The sequence below is a fragment of the Calonectris borealis genome, chromosome 22 (genome assembly GCF_964195595.1).
Source record: "Calonectris borealis chromosome 22, bCalBor7.hap1.2, whole genome shotgun sequence".
Classification (NCBI taxonomy): Eukaryota; Metazoa; Chordata; class Aves; order Procellariiformes; family Procellariidae; genus Calonectris; species Calonectris borealis.
In genome coordinates this window covers 5,965,494-5,985,105 of record NC_134333.1, presented here as the reverse complement: position 1 = coordinate 5,985,105, position 19,612 = coordinate 5,965,494, and the positions used below count along the sequence as shown (strand labels likewise).

The 19,612-nt window shown below is 48.6% G+C and overlaps 1 protein-coding gene across 3 annotated transcripts in view; it reads left to right on the top strand.

Annotated features, from left to right (window-relative positions):
* LOC142091846 (acid-sensing ion channel 2) overlaps nt 1–19,612 on the top strand; it is a 507,500-nt gene that overhangs the window by 444,138 nt on the left and 43,750 nt on the right. For all 3 annotated transcript variants that reach the window (XM_075171243.1, XM_075171242.1, XM_075171241.1), the window contains exon 2: nt 13,393–13,543. In XM_075171243.1, the coding sequence (XP_075027344.1) occupies nt 13,393–13,543 (151 nt within the window). The remainder of the gene's footprint in view (nt 1–13,392; nt 13,544–19,612) is intronic.

Genomic DNA, 19,612 nt, shown 5'->3' with positions numbered 1-19,612 from the left:
GTGGCATCGGGGCTTCTTCGGAGCAACTTCAGTCGCTGCACCGTGAACTTCCACTGCAGTAGATGGGAGCGAGGGCAAAGCGATGCTGTCAAGCGGCATCCCGGGGAGTGCTTGGAAATAAAAATATACATTTAATTTGCGTGCAGGTTCTCAAAATTCTGCGTTATTGCCATCTCCTGCTTCTGCAGCAGCAGCCGATGGCTTTTACAGCAGGGTGGTGGGGTTTGTCCGACAAATACCATTCCCTCCCAGCATAGGGTTGGCCAGAGGCAATGTGCTTCTGCCTTTATATTAGAAAGAGAAGTCTCTGTAGGTGCTTGGATATCAAACTGTGTAGTTTGGATGGGGGAACGGGTAATTGGACCAAGGATTTGGCGCTTGGTGCAGAAAGGGTCTTTGCGGTGCGAGTAAGACCCTCGTCTCAGCCTTGAAGCTGGAAGAGGCAGCGCATTTCAGGGGCTGGCAGGTTCTGCTGGAGAGATCTCTCTATATATAGATACATATAGATATATATACACACACACACACTTGGCAAGCTAATTAAAATGATATTTTTCTACTTTAAAACCATGCTGTGTGCGCTGGAAAAAACTCATTTCCTTGCCCGGGTTATGAATATCTTCTGAAGTTATTATGAGCTGGAAGCAACTAAAAGCACTGAAATGGGCCGCGTTGGCTTCGTTTTCACGTGTGCTCAGCTCCAGGTACCAGATCTCTGGCTCGAGGGTGCTCCAGAGAGCTGAGGGATGGTGTGTATCAAGCAAAAGTTTAATTGCACTTTTTCTTATGTCCTAAAGCTTGGGGTCTGTCTCTAGTTCAGGCTGTCAGGTCCGTGTCTCGTCTGCACCAAGTAGCAGGCGGTGCATATTGGAATATATCTATATCAATATATTTAAACAAACAAACAAACAAACAAACAAACATCTGGGATGATCTGGGAAACTATGTTTGTGCTTAAAAAGCTTCGAGTCCCCCTCCAGTGTGAAACGTGCTGTAAAAATGTGAAAAAGGAGCTGGCGGATACCTAAGCCTGCCCTTCGGTAGTGGGTAGATAGACTTTAGACTGTAGCAGACCATAAATAGACTCTCCGGAGGTCTCCACCAAAAATATCTGAGTTTGGATTTAAGCAGGGATGCAGACGAGCTGCCCGCTCCCTTGTGTCCTGTTACACCCTGTATTTGCTGCAATGAAGGGATCTGCCTTTCTTTCTCTTGCCTTGCTGCATTTCACACTGGCATTTACAAAGCAAATTGTCCCTGTCCCGGGGCTTGGGGACATCCTCGGGCAACGCCACTCCCTGCGGGATCGCGAGTGTCATTATGATTAACCTGAAATTCCACATGTATCGGGATCTCTTGGGAAGGTTTTGAGTCGAATAAGGAGTTAAGGGATAAAAAAAAAAATCTTGCCTTTGGACTAACGGGGCTTTGATCCATCATCAGTGATGGAGCAGGGTTGCCCCAGCCCCGGAGGAGATGCTTGTGCCTGGCCGGTGCTTCATGTCTTGCACTAAATACCTGCTGCTGCTCAGCTGAGGGATGTGTACAGCAAATCCATTAACGCCCCAGCTCGTGGCGAGAGCCGGGGTTTCGCTGGCTCTGCCTGGTCCTTGAGCTTCGATCGAGCCGTTCGGAGGTAGTTCCTAAAATCCCCCGTGCAACTCAAAGCACCGGCTCTGTGCCGCGGGGTTCTGTGTCCCACCGCCTTTCTGTACAGCCACGGAGCTGTGGCTGTGCAAATAATAAATAGCGGCTCTAAAATCTCTCACTGAATCGGCTACTTCAGCAGTAATTGAAATTAAAAGGCTAACTGAGGTTAATCCTTTAGCCAAAGGATGCTTACAGAGTGTCTGTGCCGGTCTGGCTGCAGAGGCTGTGGATCAGGTACTTGGGGGGGGTTTGGGAATACAGAATGCAAAATAATTTTGTTGCTGTATTTTTATTTTTTTTTTAATTTCCCCTGGAAAATATTCCAGTCCTTTTCATACAGTCTTTATAAGGCTATCTCCAAAAAGCTGTCATGCAACAAACGTGCTACATGTATGTCTGCTGTGAACAGCAGAGCCTGCCCGTTGCTGCTTGCCTGATTATATCAGTATATATACTCCATAGTCCAAATCTGATTCAATCCCACATAGAAAGTTATCAGGAATGGTTTATATTAACCCAGCGGGAGTCAAGTGGATTTGCCGAGAGCGTTGTCTGCCCCACTGCTGTCGTGGCTGGAGATCTCGCTGCACACGACCTTCGGCGGGGACCGCGATGCCGGGGTGCAGCCCGTGCTGGGCTGCGATACCGCATCCCGCGCTCTCCTCCAGCGCTGCTCTGCTCTAAAAAGCGACTGTAAAAATACCAACGTATCGTGCCTGGTTTACTGCCACTCAGTGATTTTGAGATCCAATCTGCCCCGTTTACAAGCATGAATTTCCCGCCCCCCCCCCCCCCCCCCGCCTGCCGGTACCAATTTACCCTGGAATCAGAAAGTTAAGTTTGTCGTGTCCTCGGCAATGATGATGATATAAAACTGCAATTGCACCCCTGGGTGAGTATTTGCGGCTGAAACACAAGCCAGAAAACGGGGCTGCCGCTGCCCCCAGCCGTGCTGGCTCTGCCCAGCTAAAAGTGGGGAAAAAGAGCAAAAAGACTTGACTTCCTATAGACAGTCAACTGAGCAAGAAGGGCTATGGTTACTAATTCTCTTTTTGCAATAAATCCACTCTAAATTTCAAGCACAGGATTTTTTATACCTTGCTATAAACCAGTGGCTGCGTAGAGCTGTGCCTGTTGTCCCAGGTGGTTTAAATGGATGGATCCATCCCGGGGAAATAGATGCTTGGTTGCAATGAATCCTGCCCATCGTCAGCCTTAGGCTTAAAACATGTGTCTCAGTTTATGTCTGTCTGTACCCATATACATACCTCCATATGTACTTCCCTCCCTGCTTTGCCTTTCTCCACTGATTGCAGGAGTCTTGGTAGCAGGATTTGGGTCCGTGTTTTACTGTGGAAGCCTGAATTTAGGTGGGATAAATCCACTTTAGCTGGGAAAAAATTTTCATATTTTCCCTGCCATAAGGGGACCATTTGTTTTGCAGGTGTCATTAGGAATAATTTAGTTCCAGCTGGGGATAGACCTGCCGACACCTTACTCTAGGTAACGCTGCTTCGTTTGTGGTATCTCCGGGTGATGAAAACCTGCCTTACCATAACGCGTCCGCGTGGTAGGGAGCAGAGAGGCGAAGAACGATGGGATCAGACGTGCTGGGTCCCGGGAGCAAGCACGGGATGGCTCTGCTCCACCAGCGCAGCAGCCACCTCCTGTGAGCCGGTGCTTGGAGGTTGTCTTGCTCTACGAGGTAGCGGTGGCATAGATAGCGTGTCGAAAGCGATAGCGTTTTACCTAATTAGACCTGATCGAGCTCACTCCCACTGTCATGTTCGGCACGAGATGGTATAAATATGGCTACAACTCATATTACCATCATTTCCGAGCACCTTGCAGGTGTGAACGCGGGTGTCCTCACATGCTCCTGCGGAGTCCGGCACTGCCAACATCCCTATTTTACCTGTCCACAGGCTGCCTTTTCCCCACAGGAGGTGAGAAACGTGACGGCTACAGTTTATGTCTGTCTGTACCCATATACATACCTCCATATGTACTTCCCTCCCTGCTTTGCCTTTCTCCACTGATTGCAGGAGTCTTGGTAGCAGGATTTGGGTCCGTGTTTTACTGTGGAAGCCTGAATTTAGGTGGGATAAATCCACTTTAGCTGGGAAAAAATTTTCATATTTTCCCTGCCATAAGGGGACCATTTGTTTTGCAGGTGTCATTAGGAATAATTTAGTTCCAGCTGGGGATAGACCTGCCGACACCTTACTCTAGGTAACGCTGCTTCGTTTGTGGTATCTCCGGGTGATGAAAACCTGCCTTACCATAACGCGTCCGCGTGGTAGGGAGCAGAGAGGCGAAGAACGATGGGATCAGACGTGCTGGGTCCCGGGAGCAAGCACGGGATGGCTCTGCTCCACCAGCGCAGCAGCCACCTCCTGTGAGCCGGTGCTTGGAGGTTGTCTTGCTCTACGAGGTAGCGGTGGCATAGATAGCGTGTCGAAAGCGATAGCGTTTTACCTAATTAGACCTGATCGAGCTCACTCCCACTGTCATGTTCGGCACGAGATGGTATAAATATGGCTACAACTCATATTACCATCATTTCCGAGCACCTTGCAGGTGTGAACGCGGGTGTCCTCACATGCTCCTGCGGAGTCCGGCACTGCCAACATCCCTATTTTACCTGTCCACAGGCTGCCTTTTCCCCACAGGAGGTGAGAAACGTGACGGCTACCTGTCCTGCCTGCTCCACGCACCCAAAGGGAGTCCTTGAGATGAGACTCTCCCCACCGCGCTGATGGCACGTGCAGGAGTGATGGAGCGTGGCTGTGCATGCACGAGTGATGGGGAATTGCTTTGCGTGCACGAGCAGTGGAGAACAGCTTGGCTTGCTGGGATTTTCTGCACCGGAGAGCACCGGGACGTTGCTGGGAGGTCTATGTGCAGCCAACGGGTGCAAGAAGAAAGACGCCATGCATGCAGGCACCCCAACATTTGCTCTTCCAAATGATGTAGCCACAGATCTTGTGTTTCATCACAAGAAAGTTGAAAAGAGCGCTTTGTGCTAACTTTTGAGCATCTCTAACGGGAAGTGCGTTATGGAAAAATCTTTCTCAATTGACCGTAGAGAGAACTTAAGAGCCTAAATGGTGGTGCTCTGAATTATGGCTTGATTATATGCTGGTGAAAACCTGCAGTGCAAATCCCTTGGTGTGCAAGGGGTGTAAAACCATCACCTGACCATACGGCCGCGGCCGTTCCCACTGGCCGTGGTGGCCAGGCTGGTCCTGAGCTCCACCCCAAGCCCTGTGCTGCCTGAGGACAGGCTTTGCTTTTTCTTGTGCCCCAAATATTTCACTTCAGGCAGAAGCTGTAACACTCAGGGCTGTAAGTAGGAAAAGCCTCCCGGGGTTTGAAGCTTCGCTGGCTACAGAGAAATGCTGTTTTCAGTACGACGTTTAGTACTTACCTCCTCTGCATAAGGACGAGGGAGCGGTTGCCGCTTTTCATTCGGAAAAGGCATGAGATGAAGTTGTCTCCCTGGGAGTATTTGGAGCTGTTTGTCCTTTTCATGAGGCTGACACCTCTCTCCTGTGCCGGCTCTGCGGAAAGGCTGGGCTTTCTAGGCAGGGGATGGCCCAGAAAACTCCAGAGATGAGAACAATTTTATAGCGAGGAGCAAACGCTTCTGGCGTTGCCTGGGGAGGAACCGTCGTGTGGGTTCTGAGTATCTCGGGGGGGTTGTGGAGGGGCTGAAGGTCATGGCTGAGGAGTCTCCAGCCAAACTCAGCCTGGATGACCGGGACGGACCAGCTCACAGCATTTCCCCATCCCTCCTTTGGCTTTGGGGTGCTGCCTGATGGTTTTAAGGTGCACGGGAGTTCTGAAGACAGTCAGTCAGCATTTTCTGGAGAACTCATTTGGTACGTGATATCCTTCCTTAGCTGGAGGGGTTTGGGTTTGACGCTGGCATTTCAAGTCCAGCTGTTTTGTCCACCCTCTTTGCTAAGACTCCATAGCACCTGCATGAGTATCTTCACGTGGGTGAGTGCTGGGGGGACCCGTGGGCTCCCGCGGCACGCTCTCGAGGTATTTTTGGCAGGGCCTACAGCGATATTGCCCTTGTCAGTCCCGGAGCTGCAGCTGCTGCTCGGTAGGGAGTTCAGCAAGGGTAATGAAGAACAATTCATTAAATGAATCAGTGGGGAGAGGTTAGGAAGACAGATTGTAATTATTATCCAAATGAATCCTGGCCTTCAAGCCGTATGCTGGCACCTGTTAAAAGGCTCCAGGGCTCCTACCGCCGGGATGCACAGAGCTCGTCCGCGGGTTGCTGCTGGTGGAGGGACAGCCTTGGTGGTCACGGAGCAGGAATGCAATACGCCCGCCCTTCTCCTCCTTCCACACCATCTGCTGCTCCCTAAGGGCATCGTCCAGGTGGTTGTCTTGTCTGACCTCCTTCAACCCGAGTCCGGTGATATCCCACTCCCCTGGCGTGTCTCGGGCCGTCGACCTCATTTCACCCGTGTACGATGCGTGTTTGTACATGCCGAGTGGCCTCATGCTTGTGCTGGGGCATTGGTTTTCATAAGATGAGAAACTTTTTGTGAAAAAAAACCCCACCCTCTCCCCCTCAAAAAAACCCCAAACCGGTAAAAAGCAGAGGATGGCGTTCTGCATCGGGTTACTGAAGGACCGGTGGATGGTGTCGTGCAAACCGAGTCCTGGGAAATTAAGAGATGTTCATGGGTTAATTTGCGTTCATGTGGGAGAGGAACCTTTGTGGGAACATGCAGATATTGTTTCCTACGACTAATAAATTACGGTCTGGTGGGACAGAGCTCCTGTCGCATCGTTCTGCATCAGTTTGTTACGTGTGGAAGTAATTAGGGCTTGGTGGGGATCAGAGAGAGGGTAGCAGTTTTCTTAGTTTATGGACCAACATAATTCTCAAATATTTGGAGCTTCACCATTATAGTTTATTCATTTGTTGCCAGAATATTAGCGCTATATTTCTTTTTAAATATCCACTCAACCAGTGCTAAATTGCAGTGATCGCTGTGGAGGTGATTTATGCCAGCTATAAGGACCCTCCATAAGTACTCACCATTCAAACAAATGCTTGCGCCAATATGCCATTACAGGGAGTGGCTGATTGCACAAATAAGAAGAAAATGGCAATATCTCTTAGTGAATTAAATGTGTTAGCCGGTTGTGCCTCTGCGTTAGTGCTGCTAGAGTTTAACTCTTCTCGAAGGGTAGAATATAGGGGTATGAATTTGTGATCCACTGGGCGACATTTAATGTCATCCTATAAAATAAATTATAAAGAGAGTTGGTCCTGTCCCGTGGCAAAAACTGGTTTTGAAGACGGATTATCGATGCATTAGGAGCGTTATGCGTTATGTAGCGGCTTGTCAGCAATGGTAGACTATTACATTTGGGATGCTGGCCGCTGTTGGTTTGTAAAAGAAATAACATTAACGCCAGCACAAGACTATCTTAGCCTCAGGCGGTACCTAGGACCTCGATAATTTCTTATTTAAAAACAGCAGACTTGTATAAAACCGGAGCTGACGTCCCTGCTGTTCCCATACCGTCGTGCGACAGCGATGCCCAGGGGTGCGGGCAGACACGGAACTGATTTCAAGGAAGCATCTCCCTGCCTCGCCTTGCAGAGTGGCTTGACAGGTCCCGCTGGGATATCTCACTCTTGGAGGCCGAAAGGAAAACCCTGTCCTTGTAAACACATCTCTGACAACTTTTATGGCTCTGCTTTCCGGAGCTCCATCCCCATTACTCTTCTCCGTTGCGAGATTAAATCTGACACCGTGAAGGATGGATAATATTTTGCTTGTCTGACATGCTTCTATGCCAGGTTTCCGATAATACAAAACAAACACAAATTTAAAGAGAAATCCATTTGAGGGGGAGAAGATACCAAAGTATGTCATCGGCATGCGTTTTCCGTCCTGCTTTATGTTAATGTTTGAAAGAGCCGTGCCTTGCCGTACCAAGTCACCTTTTGAATACGTGGATCTGTGAGTTTTTTGTATTCCCCCAGTGTTTTTGTAGGACTGAAGCACATAATCCTCTCCAACGAAGAGGACGCCCTGGTTAGGCTTGCATCCCCCTCTGCGTGGGATAGGGACTCGATTCCTTCTTTCCTTCTGCACTTCGCTTTGGAAGGGAGATAAAGTCCTTTCTGCCCATTAGGTGTGAATTCCCTCCTCACCAAGCTGTCATTGCCGTCTTATTCCCCTTTGGAAAGAGATCCTCTTGGGATTTGACGCTTCAGAAACCTGTTTATTGTAGGCATCCATTGCGATTTGCTCTTCGCAGCCATCATTTCATTTTAAATAATGTACCGCTACCTCCTGCCAGGGTGTGAATAAATGGACCATCGTGATGTGCTTGCATGGAGCCAACCGGACCGTGCTGTTCCTTGCACCTCGGGTGAAGTAATGACATGGCTCGATGCCACCGTTGGCTCAGCAGGTGCCACGGGAGAGCTGGTAGCTTGGGAATGTATCGCTGTGCCAAAAACTCAGAAATAAGGTCTTCTTTCCTCCTAAACAGGATCTTCTCCCCATCATCTCCTGTGCGTTCCTGCCCAAACCCATCTCCGTTCTCCCCAGGCCCTTTCAGTTTCAAGGTCCCCTTCTCCTGGACCTGTCTGGAAAATTCCTTCGTTTTTCTTTTTGCTCTGTTGTCCATGATGCTGTTGGACGTGGCTTGATAGGATATGTGTCTCTGAACCTTTGTGTACAGCAATTGTGGAGAAAATGGTTGTGAAGGATGCTAATTTGCTCTCTTTTCAATGGTTAGTACCTTAATCTGACAACTAATGTCTTGCCTTGTCACTGAGCTCTCGCCTGCGTCTTTGTCTGGATTTAGAAAAGTAATTTACAGACTTCAAATTACTTGCTTTTACCATCATTTTGCTCCGTATTGAAAGGATCATTTATCAGCAGATACGCTTGTCCTGTGTATGGTTATAAACTGTGAAATACCTTTTTCTCTATTACTCTGGTCAGGCTTGCTTGCATTTTGACTATCGGTCTTTTTTGCCCTATTGGTTTGACGCACAGCGGGATACGCGTTGGTGTCTCGGCGCTTTTGATGGTGGTGACTTCTGTTGTGTACATGGAGTCTGTTTGAGATACCCATGCTCTGCTTTTGAATGTCACAGGATACGCATTTTTCCCTTTACGTGCTAAAGAAGGGCTCATTGTGTCACTCCAGTAGTATTTCACAGGTTTTGAACATGTTTACCTTTGTACTTAAATGGGGATTTTTCAGGGGAGCTGTCAAAAGTAACAAGTGATCCGTGAAGGAAAAAAAATTGGTATTTTTGTAGACTATTCTCAAGGCACATGTTTGTATTTTTGTTTCTGGCTTGTGCTGGACCTTCTTTTTATTGCAAGTTAAAGCGTTACGAACAGCAAGGAGTGCTGTTTTCCCCTAAGACAAATAAACTGAGGTTAAATCATTCTGCTTTGCCTCGTGTTTACTGTCTCAGGTGTATCACGGCTGTTCGTATATACTGATGTTGCCCTTTCCGAATAGCTCTATCCTTTTATCCCGATGATCTGAGAATGCTCTGAATCCTTCCCGAGCCCAAAAGAGTCTGAAACCAAGAGGATCCCCTGAAAAACAGTTATATCTTCCCAAATAATCATTCATAGTTTAATGTGAGTTGAAATGAATGCGTATGGGTTTTTGAACTTGGCAATGTCTTTTAAAATGCTGTTATAAATAGTCTTTTATAGCTTCTTAGGGAAAGATGGAAAGCCTTGTGGTTGAGGCTCGAGAGGGCGGTACCCGCGGCTGTCCCGTGCCGTAGTCTGCCGCCGCGGTTGGGCTTTGAGCACCGTGGCTAAGCCCTGCTGTGCACGGCTCGGCTGCGTGCAGGCAAGTTTTATATGGGAATGCCATATATATATGGCATTTATATATGGTTTGGTAGGAGACTGTCCGTATAGGCACGCGCTGCCTGGGGTTTCTCCCAGCAGAGGAGGTGGAGGGAACCTGCCCTGGGTTTGAGGGAGAAGGTAGCTGGCAGTGGGGCATGGGCATCCCATGGGACCTGTGCTGTGGAGAAAAAATGAAGTCTGCGGGGCTTTCTTTAATGCCTGCTGTCTCTCCACAACTCCCTCCTAAGCAAGGCTGTTGGCCTCAAAGCCCTCATCACTGTGGAACGGCCGCTGGTGTTTTCCAGCTGAGGTTAAACACCACGTCCACGCTCAGAAAGGTGCTGGCTCCATGCAGCGTCGGTGGGGAGCGGGACGGATGTGTTTTCTGGGACGTGGAGAGGTTGTACGTAGAGGTGAAGCTGCGGTGATGTGTGGGCATGTTGTGTATAGGAGGGTGGTGACTGCCGGGACTGTAGAGCAGGAGCTAGCAAGAGGTCTTCTAGGGGCTTCGAGGGAGGTCTCTAGCTGCAGTGAGCAGGGTGACTTTCTTCCCTTCCTTTCCTTCTTCCTTTCCCCTTTTCTTTGTCTTTCTTGTTTGTTTGTTTGTTTGATGTATTTGTGACTCCTTTCTGCCTGGGAGCAGGGCTAAGCCTCGCAGAAGATTCCTGAAGGCATCCCCTCGCATTAACACTGCTCATGGCTCGTGGCTGCCTTTCCCGTAGGGTCCCTGCGAGCAACCTTGTCCTGCAGGGAAAGGCTCTCATTTCTTCCTCCTCAGTTTATTCTCTTTGATTTTCAGTTCTCTGTGCTTTCAGGCCTGGGTCCTCATAGCCCTGGTGTTCTCGCCCAGTGAGGGCTGCTGGAGGTGAGCTGTGGGAGCAGCGGGCAGCCAGCTCAAACCCCGAGTGGAAGCATCTACGTGGGGTTTAGTTGGATCAGGAGTGTGCTTTGGGAGTGAAATCTCCCAACTGTCCCCACTTACCATGCTTTGGGTTGCACTGAGGAGCTGTCTTGGAGCAGTTGGGCTCAATTCCTTGTGGATGAAACTTAGTGGAAAGATGTGCCCAAATGGGCACCCAGTGCATGAAACGGGGCTTGAGCTGGTCCAAAGGAATAAAAAGCCCTGAATCAAGTCTAGCATTTGGTCCTCCTCCCCAGCTGTTTTGCTCTATAGGTCTTCTGGTCCATGCTGTTTGCTGATGTATCCCTTCTTGGTCTCCTCTTGAACACCAGTTCTTTGCTTAGCGACTAAGCCTGGTGGTGATCCTACCCCAAAATTCTCATGCCATTTGCTAGCTCTGGGTAATTCAGCAACGGTGCCTGATTCCTCGTTAGGACAAGCGTTCATGTTCTCCATCATATCACAGTCATGGCTCTGGTGTGGTATTTGGCTATACAAAGCCATAAGTAGCTGCCTGATTTGCAGAGACGGAAAGGTGGATACCCACCAGGAGCCTCAATGAGGATCTGTGCTTGCTGGTGGACCTAAAGAGCAGCAGAAAATCACCAAGCTTCCTTGGAAATGGTTCCTTCAGAGTCCTAGGAGTGACGTAGATGATGCCAGCAACACCTGGACTGAAGCTGTGTCTCAGTCCCCTGGCCTTGCAGGTGCTCAGGAGCAGATGTGGGGCTGGGAAGCAGTTGCGTTTCTTCCATGCGTGTCTTCACACATCTCATGTTGCGTATGACTGGACAGGTTTCCCATCTTCCTCTGCTGGGCAAGAGAAACATCTGCCAAGGTCACAGCAGATAAGCTTTTAGCCATGGCCAGCAGCCTTTCGTGGACTTTGACGGTCGCTTACTGAGGGTGGAGTGGAGGGGATGGAGGAACATCCCTTCCTTTTCAGGTCACCATTTGATTTCTTGTTCTGGGATTGGGGTCCCAGACATGCCGCTGAAGTGAGCCGCGGGCCCCTGTCACTTTAGATCTTGTTTGTTGGATAAACATGCCCTAACTGGAGGTCTTACCCTTAAAATTTTACAGCTGCAAAGGGCCCTGTAAAAAGCCCCTTAAAATTGCCTGGATTTATTTGGCTAAAGACTGCGCTGGGTACATCAGCATCTAAATCCTTATTCAGCATTTACGTTGCGCTGTTGCTTTCGATACAAGCTTGCTCGTCCCGTGATTTGCACTAATGCAAGTTTTCTTCTTGCTGTATTTTAAACTATCCTAATTAGGTATTTTTGACTTCCACCTTCAAAGCCTCGCTGGGAAAACCCATCTACGGGCCCTGGCTGCTAACGCAGGCTTGCTGTTGCTCAGCTTATCTTCCCAGCTGGAATGGTTTAATAGGTCGGTCAATTACTAGAATGGGATTTTCACTTCAATTATAAAATCTTTTTTAAAGGGCATATTTTTTTTTCCCTGCAAACATTTCATATTCTCTGCGTCCCTTTTGCTCCGATTGGAGGTTTTTAACTTGAATATGATTTCATATTTCTCTTTTCTCACCTGCTTCCCTGATGCTGTGATTATAAGGCATATGTCAATATTTGAGGGGAATAAATTGCTGATGACTCCAGCTTCTGTTTAGTTTTATGAATCATCTTGGGGTCGTATGATCTCAGCAACCGCATTAGCGACTTGTGATTTCTGATGGGACTGCAGCCAGCGTGCCGCTTGGCGTTGGGCTCCCTTCCCTCTGAATATTCGTTACCAGTGTTCGCCAGTTGCTTACTGATTGTGAAACCCAGACTTTCCAGAGCCGTGAAGCAGCAGAGTGACCCGAAGACGACTCACGCTGCCCGTTTCACACTGGTGCTTGTCAGGAGTCACCATGTGCAATGGTTAGGGGATTTCTAAATGACTCTGAGCCATTTTATCCTCTTTTAGTATAGGAAGAAGGTCTGCACGTCTGCACGTCCCCCGATCTGTCAGTGCAAGGCATAGGAGGGACTTCTTGTGTTTTAATCTTTGGTTTTCCATATGTTCTCCCAGTTCAGGGGAAGGCTGAGCCACAGGACTTTCAATGCCCGAGACTGTCAACGCCACTGTGATCAAAGATCTCACATCTCTGCTGGCCCACCAAGAGCCGCCCCACTTGGGAACCCGTGTCCGCCCCACTTGGGAACCCGTGTCCGCCCCACTTGGGAACCTGTGTCCACCCAACTTGGGAACCCATGTCCGCCCACATCGCAGAGCTGCTGGTGGCCTGGCAGCCCCCACCTGGACTTTGCCCAGAGCTTCTTTCAAGAGATGCACCAAAATGAGACTAAAGAAAGAGCAAAAGCAATGGAGGAAATCTTTCCTCATGTGCCCAAGTGTTTTTAACTCTTATTACTTGCCAAGTAGAGGTGGAGTGAGGAATGAACGGGGTATTGCGATTTTTTGTGTGGGGAGAGCACAGGCATCGTTGACATTGCTGCCTTTGGGTGGAAAGCGGTGGGCAGGAGCTGTGCCTACAGGGTTTGATACTGGATGAGCATGGAGTAAGCGTGGGCTTCAGTCCTGGCGCTTCCATCCTTTGGGGGTGAGCCCACCTCTAGGTCTGCAGCCCCCAGCACGCAGCGGTGGTGGACCGAGGTCCCTCGCACGAAACCGAGGCATGGGGTTATGTTTTAGTACAAGCTCAAACACAGCGTGTACGTGTGTTTCTCAGAGACTTAACATGATACGACTCTGGCGAGCCGCTGAAGACATTTGTTTGCTGCTCTCAAACGGCTTTCCCTTCCTCTGTTCCATCTTTTATTTTCTGTAAGGAGAACACAATACACTAAATGATTAAACCGGATTAGATTTATCTGCAAACATTTCCCTTGGAGCTGTGGCGCGTGGCCGTTTCTCATCCCTCTGCCAGCGTTCGGGTGGGAAGAAGCGTTGATTATATGGGAAATATTATATTATTTCTCTCTTCTCTCCTTGCAGGTGTTTACAAAATATGGGAAATGCTACATGTTTAACTCAGGAGAAGAAGGACGGCCTCTTCTTACCACGGTTAAGGGTGGGACAGGCAATGGACTGGAAATCATGCTAGACATACAGCAGGATGAATATTTGCCAATATGGGGAGAAACAGGTAAGACCTTTTTTTTTCTTCCTGCAAACGTGCACGTACTGGTGATTTTTTTGGAAAGACCATCCCATCCCATCCTTCCCAACCAATGTCTAAACCTAATAGCTCTTGAAAGCACGAGGAGCCCAGTCTGTACGGAAACGAGTTGGTTTTCTTCTCGGTGTCCGCGGCTGCCAGTTGGGACCAGCATTTCTATAGTTCAGCTCATCAGTGAGTGCTGGACTTGGGTGTCTCGGCACCAAAGTTTGGGATGCCTAACAGGAGTGTCATCGCCTGTCCTGGGACAAGGGTGGGCCCTTGTGGGTGACAAGAGGTGTGGTGTCTCCTTCAGATGCTCCAGCACGTCCCTCTTCCCTAGAAAGGCATTTTTGGGAGGCCACATTCAAGGTGGACCTCCAGCTGCTGTCTGTGTCTTCCTCCTCCTTGAAATCTGGGGACATTCGTTGCCCTAATTGTTGTCTTTGCGTGGGTTAGTGCTGCCTGGGTGGACCAAGGGCTCGGCTCATTGCACTCGGAGATTTGGGATGGATGGCATCTGTCCCCTGACAAACCCAACTGGGTCGGGCATCTTCTGAAGAGCCAGTGTGCTGCCCTGCAACCCTCTAGTCCTGGCACAGAGAAGGGCAGAAGGTGCTGAGCAGAAAGGCTGGGGCTGTGTGTTGTCTCTCAGGTCCCGTGGGTTGGGATGGCAGCACTCGGAGTGGACGTGGAAACGCTGCCTCTGCCAGGGCAGCTCAGCATCTCCCGCCATCCCGACCGAGCTGCCGCGGTGGAAGTTGCTGGGAGCGCTGGTGCCAGTTTCTTTAATGAACCCTGCCGCAAAAACGGCAGGTGGGAGGCTGGACCCTGCAAGAGGGGTGGCACGGGCAGGGGACAGCATGGGGAGTGACACCTGCCACCAAAGCCACCCATTTAGAGCAAGCCTTATCAGTTCTTCAGCAGTGGTGGCTGCGGTTTTCATGAACCCACATTGACATTTGAAACAAAACATCCAAAAAAGTGTTGGAAAAATTGCCAGCTGCTCCGTTTCTCTGGCAGTTGCAAGGCAGAGCGTTGCAGTGGGAGTTTCTCAGGATGAGATTGTCTGTGTTTATTTTTGGGTAGCAGGAAAGGGAGAGGAGCAAATATCACTTAAGGTTTTGTGTTGCCGTCGCTCTCTCATCCTGTGCAAATGAGTCCCTTCGAGCACCTTTCAAACCTCTGCTCAATAGCAAAGAGGAGAGTTGGTTGCATTCATTCAAAACTTTATTCAAAAATTTATTTGTGTGATGTTTGATTCTTACGATTTAAACAGATTCCCACGGTCCCATCAATCATTTAAAATTGCACAGGCTTTTATAGCAAGAGCTTTGCCTTCCAGTTTTTAGCTCGTACTCGAAGTCAGCCTGATCTGGTGTGGGGGAGGAGACGGGGATTTGAAATAATCATTTCTGACTTGTTGCATTTGTTTGAAGTCTTGTCCTTTTAAAGGCAAAACAGGCTCACAATACAGAGTGGGAAGATGAAGTGCATCTTCTACCTCTGATGCTTTATCACTTATAGACTGCCTTGGGGAGCCCGTGGGGGCAGGAAACCACCGCATTGATGGCTTGGAGATAGAGCAGGCTTGGACAACCCCACCGCAAGCTCTGTATGTTCAACTTTGTTGGGTTTTGGACCCCTCTGAGGTTCCCCATGGACACACAGCCCTTGTGCTTTAGGCTTGCTCTCTGGAGCTGCCTTTTGGAGAATCTTTAGGAGGAACCCATCCAGAAAGGCGCTGCCTTTAGAGCTGTGCTTTTCTATCGCTGCGATGCTGGGAAAGGTGGATCAGTCTCGACTGGGTAAACCAGGCTCTCATTACCTAGGAGGCAAGAAGAAAGAAGCAAGTGGAGAAATAAATTGGGCGGACAAAAGATGCGGGAGGAGGATCAGTTGAGTCTTGTTCTTGCCGTCTGGCAGGGAGGCTGGGCAGGAGAGCCTGTGGCAGTGGAGAGGAGGTTTCCAGTCTGGTACCTCCACGTCTGTGACCGTCACCGTCATCCAGAGGTTAGGTGGGATGGCAGCTTCTGCTCTGGTCACTCTCTCTTCAGACAACTTTCAAGCCCTGCATGTGGCAAAGGTGGTTGAAACCTGGCCATGGCTGTGGACTTGGGAAAAAACCAACCCCAAGTGCATTCGTTTTTTTCAAAAATCTTGTGGCTTTTAGGGTCTTTTGAGTCCAGACTTGACTTTTGACCACATGCGGAAGGCAGCAATGTACCCCTTTGGTTTTCAAGATGCCTCTGATGACGTCCTTCCCCCCACCATGACCTCACCACTGCTAATCTCACGCGTATTTAACTTAAATTTGTACTCAGCTAAAGGTCAGAGGCATAGGGAGGGATTCTCACGTCCCTAGACCTGGGTTGATATTATGGAGCTGGATTGCGCTGGGATAGTTATTAAGATCTCTATCGGACAGTGAAATGCTGTAGGATTCAAGGCCAAACTATATAAATAGGGCTCTTGATTTGGTTAAATGGTGTAGGAGAGGCTCCTGGACTCGTTGCAAGCAAATTTGGCCATGTTCTTACATGTCCAGGTCAAACCGGTACTTGATTTTGAAGCTCATAAAACATTAATCTTTGCCTTTCAACAAGAGACTTTTTCATCCTCCACATTCGTACAGCACCTTGTACAAGCTGTCTTCAATCTTCATTGAGCAATCTGGACACTACCAGAATAAAAATATTAACTATAGTGGTTAATAGTTGCTGTTCCCATGGAAACACTTAACTCAGCTCTTAGTAGGTAAGTGAAGGAGTTGATGATTTCCAAATATTTGCGTAATAACGTAAACGTGTTTGGAATTAAATCTCCTCAGCCGCTACCACTGGGACTGCACAAACTTGGCTTTCCAATGAAAAGCTTTGTCAAGGACACGCAGCTCTTAGTAGTGAACTTCAGCCCTTGCTATGGAGAGGGATGGGGGCGGACGTGAGGTGAGATCTTCGCGTTGCAGTGCCAAAGCCACGTGTAGGCACGGCGAGGTCCAGCCACGGGGATACCTCCAGGATGGAAGGAGTGGAATTTTTTCTTCCCAGTGAGTTCATATCTCCATTATAACTTGAGCTGTTCTGTTCTCTCCTTATCTTTAACTCTTCAGACACTTTTACAGACTGGTTTTGCGGCTCCGTTTTCCCAGCAGCCATCCTGTACCCAGCAGCTGCTCTTCTAGTTGCTTCTTAGGCAATGATTTTTGTGTGGTTGAGTTACTTGACCTTTTTTCTCCAGTTTCCAACTTCTGCAGCATCCCTCAAACGTGGCTGCTCAAACCATTTCCTTTCCCAGCTGGTTGTCCCATGTTAATCCAAGTTTTCCCAGAGCTATCTGGAGCTGTCCCCACCGAGCTCCTGTCTCAGACACGGTGTTTGCACCCCATTAGGGCTTCACAGATGCTGAAGGTGGACCAACCTCCATCACCACAGAGAGCTCTTCACTTGGAAAAATAATGCATTTCTCTGGCCCATTGTGGTGGCCTTGGCTCATGCTTCCTGCAAGGGTCTGTCCCATAGAAAACAGCCACCCAAAGAACCCTCCAGGCCCCCGTTCACTGTCTCTCCATCCCAACTATGGCCAGGACACCCCGTAGGACCTTTCCTCCTGCACCCCGAGTCCCTCAGACCCTCGTTGGCACAGGGCAGTTGTGGTTCTGTTGGATGCAGGGCTGGTTTTTATCAATGCCAAGTTCCAAACGGTAGCATCTTATTCTGTATTTAGTCCCATAGCTGCTTTGCTTTTTGCTCCAGATTTGGAGATGCCATAAAATCACGTTCTCCTTCACAGCCCCACGTGAAAATAGTTGGTGCATGGACTCAAAAATCCTCATTTTGCTGCTGGCTGCATGCCTCAGGATCTCTGCTTGCTTTTTTTAAACTGTTCTTTGCAATTCAAATAAGAAGAGCAGAAGGAAAATACCGGTTCGTAGCTTGGGATAGGGCTGCTCCAGGAGCTCCTGCCACCACGTCACGTTGGCATGTGCTTTGTAATAGAAAAAGTGATTTAATTGTCACTGACTCGGCAAACAAAATGAAGTTTATTGTCATTCTAAAAAGACCTTACTTAGTATCCATTAATATCTTGGGAAGCTGAAATATCTTGGCTAACAAGTTGCTCGTAGTAGAAAAATACACCTTTTGCTTGACTGACTGCGTATGCAAGCCCGTTATTTGAACATGTTAAATTTATGTGCAGTCTAAGTTTGGAATAGCGAGTGTACACAGACTGCTTCAGTCTTGATTTTCAACTGCAAAGAAAAGGATATTTTGACTGTGCCTGGATGTCAGGGCATCAGGCAGCCTTGCCATCGTTGGGTGCGCAAAAATATTGTGTCAGGACTGTCAAAATCATGAAGCGCATGGGGAAAAAAAAAAAAAAGCCTGGAAATCTCTGTCTTGTGAATTTTGCACTTCTAGAATTTATGGTTTCTAGCATTTTACTTTAACCATGAGCATACTAGACATGAAGAGTGGGAAAATAATTTGTGACTGAAGTCTTCACATCACCTTTGTGCTTTAAAGAAAGCCTTAAATATTCCAGGTGGGAATCACGATGCAAACAAACAAAAAACCTAGCAATCCTGCATGGAGGTAAAATGCAAGATGGAAAAAAAATTCATACCAGGGAAAATTCTTTCCAGTAACCAAGGGGGAAACAGCAAACCACAGGCTGGGAGCAGCGTGGGTGGAAGCCGCAGCCAGTCGTACATATGGCACGGAGTCTCCCAAATTCTGCGGTTACGCATCTTTGTCTCACAAGATCAGGCGTCGGGGAGTGGCGGGGCTGCGGAGGGTGTTTGTTTTATTGCACTTGATAGGGAAAGTGGCAGAAATGCAATGAAATGTAGTAAAAGAAACTCTAATTTATAGCGGTGACTAATTTGATTGGAAAGGGAATCCACTTCTGGTTAATCTTTCTGGAGTGGCCCAAGGTATTATATATTGACCTAATATAGCAACACAGTAAATTGGAAATCACTCAGGCCACAGGGCTGTAAATAAGAAATACAATTGGAGAGTTCTGCGTTTGTGTTTCAGGAGTTGTTGGATAAAGATGAACATTTCATACCAATTAATCAAGTAACGCGCTGAATTAAAAAAAAAAGGGGATGAGAAACACACTATAAAATTGTGCTAAGGAGAAGCATGAAATCTCTAAAGCTTGAGGCTTCAATCCACTTAGGAGACTATCGCATAGTATTATGGGCTGCTATTATTTAACTCGATAAAAAACAGGCTACGAGCAAGACTTTTGATCTAGGTCACGCAGAGAAAGATCTCAAACCTGTTTCCTTCACACCCAACCCATTTTGATTGCAATTTATTTTTTGCTTCCATGGAAGAACAGCCAGGTTTTTCCACGCTGTTACGGAGTGGTGGGTACCAACCCCTGCCATCAAATGGTGGATGTAGTGGAAAACCATCTGTTGGTGGCCGGAGAAAGCCCCTCTCCCGGGACTTGTGGTTTGGGAAAAGGAAAAGCTGACGGCGTGTGGAGGGAGCTCGGGGACCAACCTCTGCCGTGCCCGAGGCGCTGGATGCTCGCCCTCCCTCCGGGCATCGCTACGGGGGGAGCGGAGGCATGTCTGTAGCATTAATCCCAATTAGCCAGAGGTGGAGGTGGTTTGGGTAGCATTGAATTTCCGTGCCGCTGCTTTTCTTCCTCATTAAAGCCGCCTTAATTCCGCTGATCTCTTTGCATTTCCAAATCGAATTTCGATAAATTGAATTAGGGTGGCTTTAATTTTGAACCGGGGTCTTGACGCAAGCCCTGATACTGTATCCAGCCGAAATCAGGACAAGAAGTTAGCTTAGATTCGTTTGTGGCTGCTGGCTGTCCTGGGAAGGGCTGGTTGGATCCTCCTTGAGTCTGGCAAGGGGGGAAAAGTGGCGGTGGTCGCATCCGTGCTGTGAGGAGCAGCGCTTCCCAGCCAGCCCTGACCTTCCTCTGGCTGCATCTCCCCAGGGACGAGCGCATGGTGGGATGCTGCAGAGCAGAAACGTGCGCCGGGACATCGTACCAACACCGGCACGAGCCTCGCTGCCTCGCTTT